The sequence below is a fragment of the Podarcis tiliguerta genome (genome assembly GCF_965153285.1).
Source record: "Podarcis tiliguerta genome assembly, chromosome: 16".
Classification (NCBI taxonomy): Eukaryota; Metazoa; Chordata; class Lepidosauria; order Squamata; family Lacertidae; genus Podarcis; species Podarcis tiliguerta.
The window spans coordinates 166,909-188,130 of record NC_139549.1 but is presented as its reverse complement, the minus strand read 5'-3'; the positions used below and the strand labels follow the sequence as shown (position 1 = coordinate 188,130).

The 21,222-nt window shown below is 55.5% G+C and overlaps 1 protein-coding gene and 1 long non-coding RNA gene across 2 annotated transcripts; both read right to left on the bottom strand.

Annotated features, from left to right (window-relative positions):
- Positions 1-6,563: 6,563 nt before the first annotated feature.
- NES (nestin) lies at positions 6,564-18,450 on the bottom strand. The gene is given in 5 exon segments (XM_083416411.1): positions 6,564-11,744; positions 11,942-12,015; positions 14,579-14,703; positions 16,414-17,240; positions 17,243-18,450. Coding segments are annotated over 5 exon segments (5,286 nt in total). The 5' UTR covers positions 17,340-18,450; the 3' UTR covers positions 6,564-7,581.
- A 935-nt stretch (positions 18,451-19,385) lies between these two features.
- Positions 19,386-20,613, bottom strand: LOC310666259. Its single transcript, XR_014505820.1, has 2 exons — positions 20,462-20,613; positions 19,386-19,755 (listed from the first exon to the last, which is right to left on the bottom strand). It is a non-coding gene; the product is annotated as an uncharacterized lncRNA (long non-coding RNA).
- Between the last annotated feature and the right edge of the window lie 609 nt (positions 20,614-21,222).

Here is a 21,222-nt window from a genome sequence, read left to right as displayed (position 1 = left end):
TCTACGAAGATCATCTGTTAGGGCAACCAGAGCCGTCTCGGTCCCATGACCAGCGCGGAAGCCGGACTGGAATGGGTCGAGAGCCGATGTTTCATCCAGAAACCCACCAAGCTGTTCAGCAACCGCTCTCTCAATCACCTTACCCAGGAACGGAAGATTCGAAACTGGGCGGTAATTGGATAGATCTAAAGGATCTAATGATGTTTTCTTTAAGAGCGGGCGCACCACTGCCTCCTTCAATTCTCCTGGGAATGTCCCCGTGCCAAGGGACAAATTGATGATATCCCCCAGGAGGGCCCGCACCTCGTCTGGACACGCTCTAATCAGCCAAGACGGGCACGGGTCGAGAGGACAGGTGGTGGGCTTTCCAGCTCGGAGGAGTCTGTCCACATCGGCTGGGGATATCCGGTTGAAGTGGTCCAATACTGGACCCGAGGACAGTCGAGGGGCCTCCAGTTCCTTTATTGTATCCAAATTGGCAGGGAGGTCATGGCGGAGCAACAAGACCTTCTCCGCAAAAAAGCTCGCAAATGCCTCACAGCTATGTGTCAAATTGTTATTTAAATTTGGCTGTCCCTCAAGGGACGTTAAAGACCTGATTATCCTAAATAATTGCGCCGGGCGAGAGCTAGCGGATGCAATGGAGGCCGAGAAGTAAGACTTCTTAGCAGCCTTCACCGCCATCTCGTAGGTTTTCATAAAAGCCCTATAAGATGTTCTTGAGGCTCCGTCACGGGCACCCCGCCATACTCGCTCTAGCCGTCTGAGGTCCCGCTTCATTTTCCGGAGCTCCTCGGTAAACCAGGGAGCCCGGTTTCTGCGGGGTCGCAGAGGGCGCTTAGGTGCGATCTCATCGATGGCTGCCAGGAGCTGGATATTCCAGCCCTCAACAAGCTCAGTCAATGAGTCGCCAGGGGGAGCAAGGTCCCGCAAGGCTTGGCGGAATCTATCAGGGTCCATCAGCCTCTGCGGGCGAGCCCAAATTGGCTCGCCACCTAAGCAGGGTGGGGGTGGAAAGTCAATCCTGGCTTTCAGAGCGTAGTGATCAGACCATGGTACCTTCATCGAAGGAGACATGATCACATCTATACCTACGCCAAAGATCAAATCCAGCGTGTGACCTGCTTGATGTGTGGGGCCCGAAACAAACTGGGAGAGCCCTAGTGTCGCCATGGAAGACACCAGGTCCAGAGCCTGTGAGGAGGGAGTGGCATCAGCATGGGTGTTGAAGTCCCCCAATACCAATAGGTTAGGGAACTCCAAGGCCCAGCCGGCCACCGCCTCCAATAGGCCTGACAGGGTGGCTGCTGGTGCGCTAGGTGGCCGGTACACCAGCCAGACAGCCAAGCTCTCCTCGGAGCCCCACACTAGGCCAACACATTCAATGCCGGGGATCGATGGCGATGGTAGAGCCCTGAAAGGACAATCTTCCCGGATTAATAATGCCACCCCTCCCCCCCGGCCCACAGTCCGCGACTGGTGGAGGACAGAGAAACCCGGGGGCGCCATCTCTCGCAAGGTAACTGTTGCCCCTTCGCGCACCCAGGTCTCCGTCACACAAGCCAGGTCGACCCCCTGCGAGATAAAGAAATCTCGCAGGGTGGCGGTTTTGTTGCCTATAGACCTGGCATTGCACAACACCAGTGACGGAGGTGAGTAATCCTTGCTCACCCTACCCTCGTCCCTCGGGATGAGGCGCAGATTGGAAGGGGTACGAGCATATCCATATCTCGATCCCCTTCGCCTATAATATCTGCCCCCACCGCCATACCTCCCTCGCCCCTCCACGGTAGGAATCCCAAGCCTCATAGTGCTGAAATTGTTGCCTACCAGCACAAACACATGCACAGATGCTAAAGTCTTGTATGCAGTGGTGCACGTGGCATCAAAGCAGATGGGAAATCTTTTACATTATGGATTAAGCTCACACCCACAGTGAATAAAAAGGTAAAGGGACCCCTGACTGTTAGGTCCAGTCATGGCCGACTCTGGGGTTGCGGCACTCATCTTGCTTTATTGGCCAAGGGAGCCGGTGTACAGCTTCCGGGTCATGTGGCCAGCAGGACTAAGCCGCTCCTGGTGAACCAGAGCAGTGCACGGAAACGCTGTTTACCTTCCTGCCGGAGCGGTACCTATTTATCTACTTGCACTTTGACATGCTGCTTTTGAACTGCTAGGTTGGCAGGAGCAGGGACCGAGCAATGGGAGCTCACCCTATCACAGATTTGAACCCCCGACCTTCTGATCGGCAAGTCCTAGGCTCTGTGGTTTAACCCACAGCACCACCCACGTCCCCCCACAGTGAATACTTTAAACTAAAGTGTTAAAAGATAATTTCTCCATAGTGGCTGTTGTGACAGAGAATACAAGGGACCTCAGGGCACTCTTGTTAACTAATGCTTTAAAGCGAGACCACACTGAGTCAAACCCGTCTTTCTTTTCTCTATCCCCCGTCTCCAAACCCCACATATTCATGCTGTCCATAACTTGACCACTAGTCTGTGTTTCTCTGTCTTGGTCATCTAAACAGAAAAGCCAGAGAGAGAGAGAAATCCTCGTCACACACACACACACCCGCCTGTTTTTATTCTCCAGCCCACCCAGCCACCTCCAAGCCAGGCTTTGGGTGACTCAGACCCTTTCCCCTCCAGGGAGCACAAAGGCAGCCCTTTCTCTGCCTCCCGTGACTCAGCGGCGCCATCACAAAAGGCCCAATTGAGGCATGCCATGTAATGCGCTTTTTGGAATGGCATGCCGTGGCAGTGCCAGGGGTGGGCACCGCATGCCATACCTCAAAACAGCCTTGTCATTTATTTATTTAAAGCGTTTTATTTATTTTGAAGCCAATTTCTTTTGGCCAGCCAAAGAAGAAGACTCCCCTCGAGGCAGTTCCAAATACAATATAAAAAGACCACAGCACAAAAGGAAAAGGGATTGGGGAGGGAGGAGGAAAAATAGGTGAGTTCGGCTAGCAGCTCTCAGATGTAGCATCCTTGTTAGCACCCAGCTGGGCTGGAAAGAGTTAAAGGAGGTGACAAAAGTTCTCCTGCTCAGATTCTGCTTGTGGGTTTCCCACAGGCTACTGTTCAGAGGAGGCTGGACTAGGTGGGCCATTGGCCTCATCCGCAGGTTCTGCTTATGTAGGTTCTCAGAGACATTTGGCCACTGAGAGATCAGGAGGGAGGCTGGACTAGATGCAACAGTCCCTTCAAAAGGATGGCAAAACCTCTCTTTCTCTCGCCTTTTGGCCAACAGAATGGCTGCCATCCTAAAAGTTATGTTTCGAAAGGGAATAAAAATTAAAGAGTTTGTACTGTAATGATATATGCTTTTTATATGTTATATTGAATGTATTGAATATGTGGTAAACCCCCCTGGGGTCTCAACTGGTGAAGGACGACTGAGGAATAGAGTAAATAATAAGATGAATGATTGATCACATTAACAGTTAAGGCTGGTACGATTTATCCCCGAGGGCTGAGTGACACACACACACACACACACACGGTCTTCCTTTGTACCCTCCTTGCTGGCCTGGATAGATGATGGAGAAGTGGGGAGCAGAGAAACCTCTCGCACATCCATGGCTCCGCCCACTTTAGCCTCTGGCCACACCCACCCAGCAGGTTGCACATGAAGGAATGTGGCCCTTGGGTTGGGAAAGATCCTGCTCCCCCCTTGGATTTCGTGGTGGTGGTGGGGAGCCGGAGCCAGAGCTGAGAAAATCGGGTCACTGTGTCTTTGCCAACTCCAGCTGCCAACCTGCCCCTCCCCTCTGACCCACAGACACCACAATGGCATCACCTCTGGCCAGGGCAGAGAGACTCGTCCCCTTTCAGAAGGATCCCCAACCACTATGCCCTATGGCAACAAGCCTCTTGTCCTGCCGAACTTGTTAGTTTGTAGAAAACCCTCCTCCCAACAAAAGGGCGATGGATCATGCTGTTTACATAAATAAAATGATCTGCGATTCTCCTCTTATGTAGACTCCAGTCATACAGCTATACAATTCGCAGGGCTGAAAGGCGTCCTGAGAGGACATCCATCCCAACCCTGATCATTCTGGTTGTTTTGCCCTGCGCCTTCATGGGCTCTCTACCTTTTTCCAATCCAGTCACCATTTCATAAACCTGCTGGATTTCTTTCCTTATTTCTAGAACATCGGAAGCCGCCTTCTGCTAGGATAGAGTCGACTCTTGGATCCACGCAGATCCACCATTGCCTACTTTTGTTTTATTTATTTTCTCTCTCTTTCTTTAGGGCTTTATCAGTATGTCAGTTTGTTTTCGAAGTGTATAATATTGTGTCACCAGCTGTTATGTTTTTCCTTTTCATGATTTTTAAATTAATTAAAGGAGAAGAGGAGAAGAAATGGGGACCCAGGACCTCAAAGTCAGCCTCACAATGCAGTCGGCAGGGAAAACCCTTCTGCCTGCCCCCAGGGGATGCAGGGACCCTCTTCTCAGCCCCGCTGGCACTGCCTGCTCTCAGTCCCAGCAGGGGGAGAGAAGTCGGAAGCATTTAAGTCCCTTCCCTGCTTCCCAAAATATTCCTGCCCTCCAGGGAGATGAGCGGGAGGTTGCATCAGCCACCTGCATATCTGAGGCCCTCCATCAGTCCTGCTTTCTGGCCCTAGCTATAAAAAGACACAGCCATCTCCCCCCTCCCTGTCTGACACCCTTTCCACAAAGGCAGGATGCTGGCCAGGGAACATCCCCACCAGGGGAGGGAGGTTTCTCCTCTAGGGATCCTCCTTGGCTCAGAGACTTTAGGAGGCTTCCTCATGGTGAGTCAAGTTTTGCAGAAATTTGCTGTGTGCCCAGGGGGTCTGGGCTGAAGCCCCCTGAAGCCAGCCAGACGTACACACACCCCAGGTCTGCATCTGTGCCAGAATGGGTGGCCAGTTTCCATTCAGGTCCGTGTGAATGAGCACTGAATGAGCACCACTTGGAGTTCTAGGGTGGATGAAGAGGCAGGGGCTAAACTGTAGGGGTGGATTGATTGATTGACTATATCACCTTTCTCTTCCAACAATCTCATGGTGGTCCCCCTCCCCATTTCACCCTCTCAACAACCGTGTGAAGAGGTAGGTTGGGCTAAGAGATGGTGGCTGGCCCAAGGTCATCCAGTGAGCTTCATGGCTGAGTGGGAATCTGAACCCTGCTCCCCCAGTCCTAGTCCAGCACGCTAACCTTCATGCCACACTGGCTCTCCCATTCCGCCTTTTTCTCCAAGGAACGCAATGTGGAATACATGGTTCTTACCCCCGACCCCACATTTAATTCCGCCAGCAACAACCCTGCAGGTAGGCTAGGCTGAGAGGTCACACCCAGTGAGCTTCATGGTCTCCCAGGTCTTAGTCTGACATACTTCCCACTGTGCCACAGAAGGTCATGAAGTCCTGCAGCGAAGCTGAACACTGGAAGATTCAGGATGGAGGACATTTTCACAGGCAGTTAAACATGTGGAAGTCGCTGCTCTTGGATGCAATGGTGGCTTTCAAAGGGAGCCAGACAAATTCACAGCAGAGGAGAATAAAGTTGCTTAATGGCTCATGTTAGTCATGATGGCTAGGCACAATCCTCTAGGCAGGAAGTGGGGTCATGCAAGAAGGACCGGGCAACACCTGGGCTCCTGACCTCTGGCGTATGGGCTTCCCATCAGGGCACCTGTTTGACCACTCGGAACTGCTGGCCTCAGTAGGCCCTTGGCCTGATCATCATGTCTAAGTTCAAGGAAGGCACCTCTTTGTGGCAGGGAGGGTGGACTGGACTGTGTCCAGTTCTGGGCACCACAAGCTAAGGAGGGTGTAGACAAGCTGGACAGTGTGCAGAAGAGGGAATCCAAGATTATCAAGGGCCTGAAAACCAAGCCTTATGAGGAACGGTTGAGGGAGTTGGAGAAGAGGAGACTCAGAGGAGATATGACAGCCATTTTCAGAGAGCTGAAGGGCTGTCACATAGAAGAGGGAGCAAGCTTGTTTTCACCTGCTCTGGAAGGTGGGACTCAAACCAATGGATTCAAATGGCAAGAAAAGAAGAACTTTTCTTAGGAAGAATTTTCTGAGGGCAAGAGCCATTTGACAGCGGAATGGACTCCCTTGGAAGGTGGGGGACTCCTTCCTCAATGGTATTTAACCAGATGCTAGTCAGAGATTCTTTAGCTGTGGTTCCTGCATTGCAGGGCGTTGGACTAGATGGCCTTTAGGGGTCCCTATGATTCTATGGCATCTGTGCCCCTCCAGATGTTGGCCTCTGTATCCTACCAGCCCCAGCAGCCAGCACGGTTGATGGAAAGGGGTGGGGACAAGGGTCGTTCTGCAACCCCTGGAGAACCACCCCCCCCCCCACACACACACTTTGGAAATGAAGACTTGCATTCAAAGACCTCTTTGAGATCACCAGCCTATTTTCTTTGACAAGCCCATGTGCCCTGTGTTCTCTGTCTCTCCCTCCCACACCCACCCACCCAAAGAAAAAGCCACATCAAAATATAATGCTTTGCAAATCACACATTCTTTGTAAAAGTCCAGTTTTTAAAAGAAGACGCTGTGAGTTTGCAAGTGGTGGGAAACAAATTGCTTTTATTAGCTGATCAAGGAGGCTCAGTCGTAGGAAGCTGGGGGTCCGTCTTGCTGGCTCCATATCTGAAGGCAACAAAGCAGCAGAATTCTTAAGTCCTGCACCTCAAGGCCAGGGAGCAGCTGCATCTCTCTCTGCAACTAACAGGGTCCACACCAAACCACCAGCCCCTCCACACCCCAGGATCTGCTGCCTGCCAACACTCCTCTTGCTGGCTTGCTTATAGGGTGAACTTCAAAGCAGCCCCTTCAGATTTGCACTTGGGAGACATTGGCCTGACTTGCACAGAAACCAACATTTTTGCAGCTTAAAACCCACTTTTTAATCTCCATAAACTATCAGGTCCCAAAGAAGCAGGAGGCGCTCAGACAGCGAGGAAGGGGGGCCCCAGCTCAGCGATACCTTGATCTGTGGATTGAGGAGCTTAAGAATTGCTGTGCCAGCCACAAAATACTGAAAAGAGGATGTGCCAAGCTGCGTTGGGGGTTTGTTTTTTGCAACGTAATTTAGGGGAGGCTGACGGTTCCAGGATTGAAGGCGCTAAGGTCCAGAGGGCTCGAGTGTTGGCACTGAGGTGTTAGATCCAGCCGCTTCCCCCACAGTAGCAGCCAGTCACACAGGTGTCACAGGGTCCACTTTAAGGGGAAGGGGAGGCCTATCATGATTAAAACCCTGGCCCTATATTCTGCCACCCTATAAGGCACTGGGCTCAAATGCTCACTCCAACAAACAGGAGGTTTTAAACAAATCGCTACCATAAAGTCTCAAAGGAGGTTTTTTAAAAAAAGAAGAGTTCTATCTAATCAAAGCTTTTGATTGTCAATTTGACGGCCTATTTTTATTTTTTAAATGAAAAATGGTAGTATGGCATCTAGAAAAACAAAATTTAAAAAGGTTGTGGAGGTTGTGGGGCATGGGAAGAGAGTGATCCCCTGGTCCCCTAGAGATCTTGCTTTGCCTCTGGCAGGAGTCAGCTGCTGGGAGGGACAAAGGCAGGGTTTCAGTTGTCTTCTGAAGACCATCTCTGCTCCTCCTCCTCTTCCGTCCGGAAGTTCAGGTGCTGGTTGGACTCCAGGCGGAGAACTTCATCCCCAAAGTGTGGTGGGATGGAGACGGCCCCTGGATCAGCGCCCTTTCCCCCTTTGACACAGGCAGCCTGCAAGATGTCGACAAAGAGGTTCTCATTGGGATCCGTGGCCTCCAGGCCTTTGCCATGTCCCAGCAGAACCTTCTCATGAACTTCCGGCTCCACATCTTCGATCCTTGGTGTCTCTTCATGGGACGGCACTTGAGGCGATCTCTGGTCTGCTGTCACCTCCACCGCGGAGGGCTTGTCCAGCTCCTCCCTGAGGAACTGCTGGGTGATGGTAACCTTCTTCATTGGTTCTTCCTCAGAGATGCCCCCATTGCACTCTGTCTCACCAGGCTGGAGGACCCCAATCCCATTCAGGATCTCCTCTGTGAAATCGGCAACGCCGGGGTCTTGCTGCAGCCCATTAGCATTGCTGTCAGCCCACAGAGGACCTGATTCTGTTGGGTCTTTGGCATCGGGGAAGGAGATTTCTGGGGCCTCTGTTGGGACCTGGGAGTCACTGACATCGGGCAAGGCAATTGGTGCAGCCTGGCTCTCCTCTTCCTCATTCTCCAGGGATGGACCTTCCTCCCCTCCTGTCACTGTTGGTTCGGCCTCAGCACACGGCTCAGCTGCCTTGATCAGCTCCTGGTTGAACTCCAGAGCTTGTTCCACGATCTCCAGGATGTCAGCATCTTTCATGCTCTCTCTTGAGATGCTCGCAACTGTCTCACCTGGGAGATCCTCGCCACGTGGGTCCCCCTCAGCCACATCTTCCTGTGGGACCTGGTCTTCTCTTCTGCAGATTTCAAGGTCCGTTGTCTCCTGGGCACAGGGCAAATCTTCATCCTTGCCACATGCTGGAGCCTCTGGTCCCGTGAGGTCTCCTCCCTGCATATCCAAAGACCCTTCTTCCCCCTCCAGCACAATTTCACCCAAGTCAGCCACGCTGGTCAGGGGAGAAACCTTGTGGCCACCTTCAGCCTCTGTGTCGCCCTGGTCACCCAGCTCCAATGGACCGTCCCCTTCTACAAAGGCATTTTCCTCCACGTTGCTGGGATCCAGCCGTTCTACTTGGAAAGTGCTGTCCTCCTCTGGTCCCCAAGCAAAATCCTGGCCAGGTTCTTCCTCACAGAACTGTTCTACAAACTGGGCTTCTTCTTCTACCTCGCCTCTTTTCTGGGGGACTTCCCCACCAGCCAACTCTTTCTCAGATTCTGCGTCCAACTGTGCAGAGTCCTTTGCAACCTCCTCCCCTCTGAGCTCTTTGGAGTCTTCTTCAAGTAGGTTTCCATCACTTCCGATGAGTTCCAGAGCATCTGCCGTAGGTTTTTCTGAAACTTTGGGATCGTCTGTGCCTTGGATGGGAGCAGCTTCTATGGCGCACCCCCCTTCCTCTTCTGCACCTTCTTGTTTGTTGATGTTCTCCTCTGTTGGGGGGCTGTGCAAACTCTCGTCCTCTGCTGGAGGATGTTGCACCTCCTCTAAAGACGTAGATCCATCTTGGGTCACAAGAGGCAGTTCTGCAGCCTCTTGGCTCTCTGGAGGCGTTTCTTGGGGCTCCCCAGAGGCAGGCAACATCTGCCCCTCATACAGATGCAAGGGGGTGTGATCCGGCAGAGTCTCCTCCAGCATAATCGCGTTGCCACTTTCCAGGCCCTTCTCAATCCCCTCGGCCTCACGGCTGGCATTTGGGGAGCTGTCCCAAGATTCAAGGGAGTCCTCAGACCCCAAAGACTCACTTTGCGACTGACCATAGCTGGTGTCAGCCTGGTCCTTGCCCTCAAACCCGTCAGTGGGGCTGCCCTGCACTTCTGGGGGAACCTCCACCTCTTTGTCAGCAGGGGGGGGCAGGCTTTCGCCCAGGTGGGGGGCCAGCTGACTTTGGGGAACCTCTTCTACTCTGGCCACTGCTTGCTCTTCTTCCTCTGCCTGCACATCGGCCTCGTCCTGTTCCGCTTCCGGGCACCATGGCAGGTCCTTTGTCTCCAAGGGGGCTGCTATGTCTTCCATCTCTAGAATGCCTGCCTCCTCCTCCTCCTCCTCCTCTTCCCTTTCAGCCTTGGAGGCTCCTGGGCCCACCACCAAGCTTCCCTCCTGGATGTCTCTGTCAGCGTCAAGAGCAGCTGCTGGGATCTCTCCTCCTCCTTCTCCTGCTCCCTCCTCCTCCTCTGCCAGTTGCTGCTGCTCCTCTGAAGCATCTCCTGCCACATCCTGCTCCTCTGCCGTGGAGATCTCTCCTTGCTCCGGGACATCCTCGCCCCGCAAGGCAACCTCCATCTCTTGGGAGCAGACAGGCTCTGTGTCTGAGAACCCCTGCTTCTCCCTGACATCCTCATTCCCCAACCCATCCTCTCTCGGGGGCCTGGGGATGTCTTCCTCCTCCTCCTCCCCCCTCTCTTTGCCCCCCTCAGCATCCCTTGCACTTTCCACCATTCTGGGCTCCCCTTCCACATTCTCTCCTTCCTCCCTTGCGGAGTTTTCTTCTGCCAAGGGGGTCTCCTCTGCAGGAAAGGCGTCAGGTTCCTGGGATGCCTCTCCCACCCCTCCCTCCCGCAGGGCCAAATCCTTCTCTTCCAGAGGGGCTCCTGGTGCCTGGAGCTGTGCCTGCTCCAGCTGAAGAAAGGCTTGCTCTGAGCAACTCTCTGCCGCCACGTGGCTCAGTGGTGCCACGTTCTCACAAGCAACAAACTCTTCTGCCTGCAGGAGCTCCCCCTCCAGCGCCTGCAAGTCCTCCTCCTCCTTGGAGGGGCTCCACAGCTCCCTCCTTTCCTCATCCTCCGACAGGTGCAGGGCTTCTGTGCTCACCACCTCCAGGTCTTCCGCTTCCTCCAGGTACCCTCCCGTGGCACCTGCCTGCTCCTCTGGGGGGCTGCTGGCGCCAGGGTCCCAGCTCTCCTCCCCCTCCCTCACCGCCACAGCCGCATCTTTGCCCAGGGCACCTGCCCCTTCTGGGCACTCGGGCACCTCCTCATTGCTGTGCCCGCCCTGCTCCGTGCTACATGACGGCGGGAGCTCCTCGCCTTCCTCTCCCGGAGGCACCACTTCCTGGTGGGCCTCGATCCTCCCGGTGACCGGGACGCCGTCTGCAGTTTCCCTGGCCTCCCCTTCTACCTCCAGCAACTCCGTTTCTTGTGGAGTTGGGGGGTCTGTTGCCAGAGCCCCCTGAGTCTCTCCTTCATGCTGCTCTGCGCAGGCCTCACCGGGGCTGCCGTTCGCCTCTGTGGGCTCTTCAGAGCCTCGGATGCCCCACACAAGGTCTGCCCCTGACAGAGTGTCCCCTGTGGGCTCTTTCAGCACTTTCTCTGCAGCTTCTTTCACCGACTCTGTACTGGGAGGAGGGTCTGCTCTGCCTTCATCTTCTAAGGGGGGAGAGCCGTCCAGAGGGAGGCTGGCTGGGGAGTTGGAGCCCTCAAGGAAGCCAGTCTCTGGCTGGACATCCGCCGCGTTGACTACTTTGAGTGCGATTTCCAATGCTTCTGTGACCAGCCGGTCAGGGTAAGGACCGTTCTGGGTCGTGGCCTCCCCTGCTGGCTCATTGCTGAGACACTCCTCTTCTTGCTCTTCCTCCTCCTCTTCTTCCTCCTCCTCCTCCTCACAAAGTCCTTCCTTCTCTCCTGCTTCAGTCTCTCTGCCACCCCTCATGGCTCCGGCCGCCTGGAGTCTCTGCTCGGTGCCCAAGCTGGATTCTTCCAAGGCGTCAGGAGCCGCAGCGTCGAAAGGCGGAAGGGACTCGTGCAAGAGCGACTGGGAGACAGCTGTGATTTGGGTGGCCGTCCAGACCTCAGTCTGCTCAAAAGCGGGCAAGTCGACGGGAGCCAGGACGTCTTTGGCTGGCAAGGGGTCCTCAAAACTTGTGGTGGAGGGATCCGGGAGGATGGTGCTGGCCTTCTGGAAATCCCTGGCCAAGGGGCTCCTGCTCTTGGGGGGCGCAGAGGAAGTGAAGCTGCCCACTGAGGACTCATTCTGGACCCTGGGCAGCCGGGGCTTTGCGCTGGCCTTCGGGAAGGTGGCTGGGCTCAGCCAGGGGTCTCGGGGGCCCAGGTGGCCTCTGTCCAGGGACAGGCCGTTGCTCAACTCCAGCTTCCCATCTGTAGAGAGAACAGAGACGCAAAACATTTCTTTAGCTTGTGATCCCTGACTTCCAGTGGGGTTGGACTAGATGACCCTTGGGGTTCCCTTCCAGCTCTACAGTCCTAATAAGCCTCTTTTCTCCTATGGGATTATTGCCATTCCGATCATTCATTCTCCCTCCATCTTTCTCTCTCTCTGCCCTGCTTATACATACCTCTGATGCCACTGATCAGTTTGAAGTCGGCAGCTGGGATCTGCAGCCTGGTACTCTCAGCCTCCAGGAGGGTCCTGGAAAGAAAAGTGGGAGAGGGGCAAGTTGGTTTGTGGGGGTCTCTTGGGAGAAGACAGGGCACTTGCCTGCACTGGGGGCACTGCAAGCTTCTTTAATATCCCAGGCCCCTCTAGCTGACTTCCCTTGGCCCTGACGGGCAGCAGCCGCTCTGCAGGGGAGCCTCTCCCCAGCCCTGTCGGGAGATGCTGCCCATGCTGCGTTGGACCTTTGGCCTGCAAAAGGTGGCCTTTCTCACCACAGAGCCAGCCCCCCTCGCCCCCCTCCATTGAACCGAATCCTTCAAGATTTGTTCTCGCACAGAACCCATTTTAGAGGGGGCAGAGGAAGGCCATCAGAACCTCGGAAGAGCCTGCTGGATCCGGACCCTGGCCCGGCCAGCCCAGCCTCCTGCTCCCCCAGTGGTCAAGCAGATGCCTCCATGGGAAACCCGCAAGCAGGATCCCAGCACAAGAGCATTTTCTCCCCTCTGGCCATTTCCAGCTACTGGGATTCAGAAGCGTTTTTGCCTCCACTGTGGAGGCAGAGCTTAGACATCAAGGCTGGCGGCCTCAAGAGCCCTCTCCTCCTCCTCCATGAACTTGGCAGCCCACTTTTAAAGCCACCCAAGCTGACGCCCCCCCCTGCCTCTTGCAGAAGGGAGTTCCACAGTTTATACAGGGTGGGGAAGCCCTTTCTTTTATCTGACCTGAGTCTTCCAGCAAAATAAGCCGCTGGCGGCTGCAGTGCCTGTGGAGGCATGGAGCCTGCAAAGCCCCCACCTCGTCACTTAAAACACGCCAGGAGATTTCTGAGCATGTTAAGAGAGTCATTTCCAGCCACACACCTTGCTCTGACCTCCTTTGCAGCTGCATTGGGGGCCCATTGGGGTGATGTCATGGGCAGCCTCTGCTGCCTCCTCTTCCTCCTCCCAGACAGGGCCCCCCTTTCTCATGCTAATGGCAGTGCTGAACCCCCTCAGCGGCCAGCCCACTTTTGTCCTGGAGGAGCCATGCGGGGAGGGGGCTTGTGAACCAGAGCCCAGTTCCCAGGAGGAGGAGGGGTCTCTGGGGTAGAGGGAGAAGAGAAAACAGGCCCCAGGAATGGAGAGAAGGGGCTGTGGGTGTTTTTGGGGGGTCCCTCTTCCTTCCCCTTGGGGGGGGCACCCAGAACACAGCCTGGAAAGCAGGGTGCCAAAGCCCAGACGCTCCACCCAACTGGGGAGAGTTAGAGGAGACGCCTGGAAGGCCTTTTATAGAGTCTGCTTCTGCCTATGGAGGAACAAGTGGTGAAGAAAGGGGGGGGGTTAGTTGCTGTTTTGTTAATATTGCTTTTTGGATCATAAATGCCTTTCTGGTTATTTGTTAATCATATAATGCAGCTTATGTTGTAATTGGGATGCTTTGTAGTTGTTGTTATTTGAGTTGCTGAAGTTTTAGTGCAGTTTTATAGATCAAAATTCTTTTACTGATTATTTGTTATTTATGTTGCACTTGTGATGTGCTGTTAAGTTACTGTTGTTTATCAGCTACTTTGGGATTCGCTTGAATGGAAATTGGTGTAGAAATAAACCACAGAATCACAGAGCTGTAGAAATCAATGAAATCAATCAAAATGGGGAAGGGTCTCTGGGAAGGTGGAGGGGAGAGTTGCTGCTGCTCCCCTCTTTTTCTTTTTTAAAGAGCTGTATTGCTTTTTTAGCAAGGGTGAGTCAGTCTAACATTCACATGTGGCAAACGTCGGGCTCCTGGGCCAGATTCTGTTCCCTACTTGCCCTTCCCTGAAGGAGGCAGCGGCTGAGATCCAAGGGACGCCCGCCCCCCCCCCCCCGGCCTCCTCTGGGCCTCCAAGATCAGAAACAGAGAAGCTTTATCAGACCAAGGGCCGCCTCTCCTTGTGAGGAGCCTCCCAGGGGCCGCATGCCAGCCATGGGCGGGGCCAGGGGCAAAAGGTGGGCAGAGCAACTGAGATGCCTCTCCGCATGCCAGCCATGCAAAAGCCAGAGGTTTCCGCACCCAGCTCTCTTCTCCTCCTGCACCTTCACTGAGGCAAGCAAGAGGCAAGACTCACCACTTGAAGACACTTTCCTGGCAGGCCACCCACTTGGATGGGCAAAGTTGAAGAGGAAAAGAAGGCTCTCAATGGCTACCAGCTGTGCTGGCTCTGCTCTGCCTCCCTAGTGAAGAGGCAGCAATGCATCTAAAGGAGGGGAGCGGGTTGCCCTTGTGCTTGGATCCTACTTGCAGGTTTCCCTAAAAAGGCATCTGGTTGTCCACTGCGAGGACGGACGGCTGGACTAGACGGGCTCCCTTTGGCCTGACACAGCAGCCAGGATCTTTGTGGTCCTCATGGAACCTCCAGCTCCAGAGGCAGTCTAACTTCCCAAGCTCTTTGGGGCATTTGGCCCCTGTGAGGACAGGAGGCTGGACAGGATGGTCCACCTTTGGCTGGATCCAGCTACAGGGCTCTTTTGCCAGGGCGGGAAGAGGCCAGAGGGCCAGTCTGCTCCTGTGTCGCGCCCCCCAGGCATCACGTGGCCCCACCCTTCCCCAGAGTAGCCCCTGGGGCAATGAGCTCTCTCACCGGTAGGTGGCCACTTCCAGGCTGAGGGACATCTTGAGGTGCATCAGCTGCTGGCGCTCCTCCAGGACCTGGGCGATCTGGACCCGCAGGGACTGCTTCTCCTCCTCCAGGGACTCGATGGCCAGCTGTTGAGGCAGAGGAGAGACAGAGGGGTCTGTCAGCCAAGGGGGCTCCCTCAGCTCACGGAAGGGCCACCACGGCAAGCGGACTGGAGGGGAGGACACAGCTCCTGGCCCTGGCCTGGGAATTGCCAGAGGCACCTCCACCTCCCATAGAGCCCCAAGGGTTCACCCCCACCCCCCGCAATGCAGGAAGCACAGATAATCTCATGGTGCCCACTAGGATGATGGGCACAGCAGCAGGGAGAGCATTTCCTCTGGGTGTTTTGGCTCAGGAGACACCCTTCGCCAGGGCACATCAGCCGGGGGGGGGGGACTAAATGACCCCTGAGGTCCCTTCCAACCCGACAATTCTAGGATTCTGTGATCCTTCCAGGGTCTGCCTTGTGACATCGTGACACTCTGCCTTGCAGCACAGCATCACTTGGGCCTGCTGAAGGGGGAATGGAGACAGGCTTCCCCAAAGAGCTTACATGGGGGAACCTTTAGCCCCCCCCCAATGTGGTCAGTTGAAGCTTCCTCTCCCGCCAGCATGACCCATTGTCAAGGCTGAAGGGAGCTGGAGGCCAGCAATATCTGAGGACCAGAAGTTCCACACTGCCACTTCCTGGCTGTCTCCAAAACCACCTCTCTCTCTTTCCAAGTGAGCGAGAATTAGCAGAAATCCCAACCCTGCTCCTGAACCACACCCCCCCCCGCCCCCACACCCCTCCTTGCCCCAAATCTCTTCCCGATTCCACACCTGGAGTCCAAGCCCATGGTGGCACACAAACCACAAAAGAGGCACAAATCACAGAATGGCGGAGTCAGAAGTGGCGCAAAGGGTCATTCAGTTCAGTTCAGGAATGATGGGCAGCTGACAGGCGGCTGGACGAGGCAGACCCCCTTTGGCCAGCTGGACCTTATAGTCTCTCATGCCATGGAGGGAGCAGTGAGGGGGCCCTAAAACTCCACCACAGGCCGGAGGTCCAGCACAAATGAGAATATTTTGAAAAGAAGCAGCAGCAGTCTAGAAAGCTGATGCAGATAGGAAAGAGAGACGGCTCTTATTCCCCCCAGCAAGGGCCAGGCATGTGTAAAAGGGTCCAAGGTAAAATGGGAGTTTTCTTGTCCTGGGAAAAGCCAAAGCTTTGCCCCTCCCACCCCCTGGCACAGACGCAGACTCTTGGGATCCCCCCTCTTCCTGCACGCTCAGAGTAGGGAGTCTGGCAGGAGACCCCCCCCCCCCAGACGGGTCCAGGCGCAATGTCCTGCACGTGCAACAGACCCCCTGGAAGGCGACAGGCTCTCCTGTGCTGGATGGTTTTAAGCAGAGCTGAGATGGCCCCCTCTTGGGGATTCTCTGCGCGGGATTCCTGCATCGCAGGGGCTGGACTTGACCACACTGGAGGTCCTAACTCTATTGCTCTATGAACCCCCTTCCCTCAGTGACCAGGCTTGGCTTCAACCCTCTTTGACTCATGGGCAGATAAAACCCACAGGCCGCCCCATCTACCCAACATCTCCACTCGGTTCCCCAGTGGGCGGGTCACTTGGGCGCTAGAGGAGCCGCCTGGCAGTTCTCTCGCTGCTGCTGCCGCTCCTCGGGTGCCTTTCCAAGCAGAGGGGGTCTCTGCCCCCAGCCCCCAAATCGCACCTGGAACCATGGGGTCGGAAGGGACCCCCAAGGGTTCAGTGCACCGGAGGGCCGCCCCACCCGCCCTCCTGCTGACCCACCTGGAGCTGGCCGGCCTCGCCGTGCTGCTGCTGCCACTGCTGCGCCAGGCTCTCCTCCAGGACCTCCTTGCGGATCTTCAGGCCGGCCAGCTCCTTCTCCAGCTGCTGGAGGCGCAGCTGGCCCTGCCGGTTGCCCTCGGTGGCTCTCCAGAGCTTCTCCTTGGCCTCGCCCAGGGCGGCCTCCAGCTGCCAGACCTCCGCCTGGTAGGTCTCGGCGGCCCCCTTCCAGATGCTGGAGAGGCGCTGCGCGTAGTCCTCCACCTCGGCGGGCTGGAAGCAGCCCTCGGCCGTCGGGGCGCCGCGCCGGCCGCTCTGCAGGCTCCCCGCGCCGGCCGCCTCCTGGCCCAGCGCCGCCTTCTCGTCCCGGTGCGCCTCGTCCAGCGCCCGCACCTCCTGCTCCAGCTGCGCCGCCTTCTCGCGGAGCCACAGCTGCGCCCGGCGCTCCTCCTCCAGCTCCTTCCTGCTCCGCGACAGCATCCTCTTGGCCTCGTCGCGGGCCGCCCGCTCCCGCTGGCACCGGCCCGTCGCCTGCTGCACCTCGTCGCGCAGCGCGTCCCGGGCCAGCTCGGCCGACGCCTTCTCGCGGAAAGCCTGCTCCAGGGTGGCCCTCAGCGCCGCCACCTCGCCCTCGTAGCGCGCCCGCCACGAGCCCTCGACGGGGCTCAGGCGCAAGCCCTGCACCTCGGCGCGCAGCCCCTCGTTCTCCTCCTCCAGGTGCTTCACGCGCGACAGGTAAGCCTCCAGCCGCTTGTTGAGGTCCCACATCTGCAGGGACTCCTCGCCCAAGGCGCGAGAGCCCACGAACGCCTCCATGGCCGCCGGGGAGCGAGATCGAGGCGAGACCGAGAAGCAGGCGGAGTCCCCGAGCTAGGCGGACGGTCCTGGGCAGCGAACAAGCGCCCCGGCGCAACAGCACCGCTATTCATACTGGCCGGGAAGAGGAGGAGGAGGAGGGCTCCGAGGGGAGGGGGCTGGCCTTAATCCCTCCCCCCCCCCTCACTCGAGGGAATGCGGACGAAGGAGCAGCGCGGAGCCCAGCAGCGAATGCCAGAGGGGCTGCCCCAGGGGGGACGGAGCCAGCTGGTCTTCTGCTGCTCCAGAGGGCAGGACCCCGACTCCAGTGGCAAGGAAGGAGATCCCGACATTAGGAAGACCTTCCCGATAGCAAGAGCAGTTCTACACGAGAAGGGCTCCCACATTCCTCTGCAGTCTTTAAGCAGAGGCTGGATGGCCGCCTGTCATGGGCGCGTCAGCGGCGCTTCCTGCGTTGCTCGGGGTTGGACTGGATGACCCTTGGGATCCCTTCTAACCCTGAGATTCTAGGATTCCGAGGCCAAGAGAAGCGAAGAGCACTTCCTGCTTCAGATGGCAGGGGGTGGCCAAGAAACCTGGAGAGGAGAGGAAATTGCGAGCCTCTGATAACTGCCAGCGCCCGGTACGCGGGGCGGTTTGTGCGTATGTCGATCCGATGCGCTGTTCGTTGGATCGTTGAGCTGGGAGGGGCCCCCAAGAGGTCATCCACTCAACCTCTCCCTGCTCAACGCAGGAATCTTGCCAGTCCAGTGAAGGGCAGCCCTCAACCGGGGGGGGGGGCAGCTTCTGTCCCCTTGGCGGACCAGCTGTTCCCGTTCACTTTCTGCGACGTGTCCCCCTTATTCCGCCCGCCCCCACCCCGCGATGAATTTCTGAATCTGCGCCTCAGTTCCTTCCCCGTTCTGCCTCCTCTCCATTCATTCACCACGTGACGAAAACGGGACTAACTTTTGAGAGGAGAATACAGGTTCCTATCTAAATTCAAAGCCCTTGGCTTCCTGCAGAGAATCCTGGGAACGGGGCGGAAAGCTAGTTCCCAGAAACCCCCCTTTTTAAAAAAGCCTACAGTTCCCAGAATTCATTTTTTTGAAGGGGAAGGGGGATGCGCGTTCCCTGTATGGTGTCGAGGTAGCCAGAGGGACTGAAGGGGAGAGTAATGCAGAGCAGGCTCCGAAGGACCACCGAAAGAGCCCAGAGGCTGGATCAGGCTCAAGGAGGGAGGGGGCATCACAGGGGCCATGTCCATTCTGGGAAGCCCGCAAGCAGAGCCCGAGGGCAAGGGCAGCTGCTCTCCAACACATGGGGTGCAAAGGTAGACTACTCCTGAACGTGGAGCTTATGCTCAGCCGTCACAATGCGTGGCCACTTAGGGCTGCCATATTTCAACGAGTGAAAATTGTTTTTAAACTAAAAACACCCCCCCCCCAACTTTCAGACTTGGGTTGCCATACGCCCGGGGTTTTCCGATCTTCGGAAATCCCGCCCAGACGCTATTTCCGACGGACGAATCCCACATGTGCCCGGGCAATCCCGGACTTATGGCAGGCCCGCCCTCTGCGTGATCCCGCTTTCATGCTGCCTTGAAACCTTGTGGCCTCGAGTTCCATAGTTTGACTCTACGCTGCGGAGTGGGGGAGCCTCCCCGTCAGCCGAACTTGGAGGGAATACCCGTCCCTGGAAACCAGACCCCGAGGCCCGAGAGGAGCGTCCACACCTGTCCTGGTCAAGGCAGCTTTTGCGCAGCAGGGGCAACGGCAGGCGGATCAGAGGGAAAAGAGGGGCCGGTTGCAAACAGGGCTTGACGTCCAGTCCCGCCGCCGCCGCCCGGTAAAATGTGAGTGAATAAATTTGGACGAGTCCTCCCACCATGAACGAGTCGTTCTTGGGACCTGCTCCCCAAACCATAGGCAATGGCGCCGCCTGGTGGACAATGCGCCAACAGCACTGCTCATAAATCCACCTTCCCAGGGGGTTTCCGGGGGGAACGAGTCCGCCCCATGCAGAAGAGCCCAGGACAGCCGCCCTGCATCGCCTCGGATGCTCTGCGCCTATCTTGTCTCCATTCTGCCCACCCTGACCGGCAGCAACGGCTCTCCAGGGCAGCTAGGAAGCTAAATAACACTCTGTTGGTGATTTATAGCTTCTTAGTAAAGACTATACCATGTCCAGACTCTTTATATTCAAAAGAACTTTGCTTTCAAAAACATATAACTGAGAAGAATATATTTACAATCTCGTGCTTATTCAAACGTGGGTGTTCTCAGTTGAATTGTAGATTGGTCTTAGTTAGACTTATAAGCGAAACTGTCTTGAGACTTGCACCCAACTTTTACCTCACTCAGGCCTTACAGCTTCTTATAAAGGTTTTCACTTTCACTTCAGCAGTATTCACTTTGTTTCTTATAGAGAGATTTGCACAGGATTCTCCCTGTTAACATTTCAGGATCTTCCTGTCTGCTTGACTTCAGGCAGGTCACCCTGACAGGCACTCAGCAGCATGAAGAAACCTCTCTCTAGCAGCCATTCTCCCTCACACACAGAGAGAACAGAAAAAGCAGTTAAAAAAACGACAGTTGCTGGAATAACAGTCACAACAGAATGGAATGCCTTTCCCATGTGACTTACAGTCAGCCAATCACATAAGAGAGCTAAGGCCAAAGGAAAAAACCCATGCTAAAAAATACACAGCAAATCCACCTAAGCAAACATTCCCATTTCAGGAAATTAAACCATTATCCTTAACAATGGAGCCATTTCAGGGATTGATTCCTCATGGATAGACCCATTACTCAGGAGTAGGGTAAAAACTGGGCCCCTAGATGCAGACTGTGCTGTTGCTCTTTAGCCTGGGCCCCAATTTAAGGCTTTTAATGGTCAAGATTTGCATCACACTGTTGTGACACTTTGGGGGTGCTGTGGGGTCAGGAGGCAGGTGGCTCAGTGGCAGAGCAGCTGCTTAGCATGCAGAAGGTCCCATCGGCAGCATCTCCAGGAAGGGCTGGGAGTGAGTCTCCTTACCCTGGAGAGCTGCTGCCAGTCAGTGCAGGCAATGTGGAGAGAGTTGGACCAGCAGTCTAACTCAGCCTAAGGTGGTTTCAGAGGTCCCTCCCCAGAGAATAAGCGGGACAACTTTTCCGAGTTTCCGCTAAACAAGAGTGGAAAACCCAGTATGTTTATTGAACATAAAACTTACTAACCAATTTATTTGAAAACAAAATAGATTTCCCCCACTTACCTGCAAAGGATATGCAGACATATTACATCTTCAACACTGTTTCTTTTCTGTATAAATCAGAATTTAAATGGTCTGTAAAAAAAAGCAAGCAGACGTCTGCGATGTCAACTGATCCAAAGGAGACTGTTGTTTGTGCTTCCAACTGATCTGAGGATCCTGGCAAACGGCTCACCTGGTCTCCTGGGAAACAGACATTCCTGATTCTGCAGCCGATTGTGAGGTCAGAGCGTGAGCAAGGTCTTCCCCTGCCGACTCTGGGCCCCGGTGGAAGCTCTCTTTCCCTGGCCTGTGGCCCCACTTGCCACGTTGCCCAGCTCTTGGCCCACCCTTTAATTTACCCCCACCAAGGGGGGGGGTAGGCAGCTGGATCTAGGCTCCCCTTAGAGTTCCCCCAAACACCCCCAGCCTTGCAGGAAGTAAGGGGCCTCAACTGTGGTCCAGTTTCTGGTGCCTCCTTAAAACTCACCTGTCCGCCCAGGTGTTGGCTGGCTGGAGGTTCTCCATGTGGATTGTCGGTTCCAGCAGTTTGAATGTTCTTGCCTTTTGATTTTAGTGTGGAGGCTGCTGCCTTATGGAGCCACCTTCTCTCTGCTTGGGTGCGCACCCACGCTCACCACCTCTGGGTATCTTTCACAAAACACGTTTGTGCTCCCACGTTTGTGTATTTATTACTTATTTCCATGTAATATTCCACCTTTCCTCTGGGAAACTCAAGGAGGTGCTCTCCCCCTCTGCAAATTATCTTCACACCCTGTGAGGTA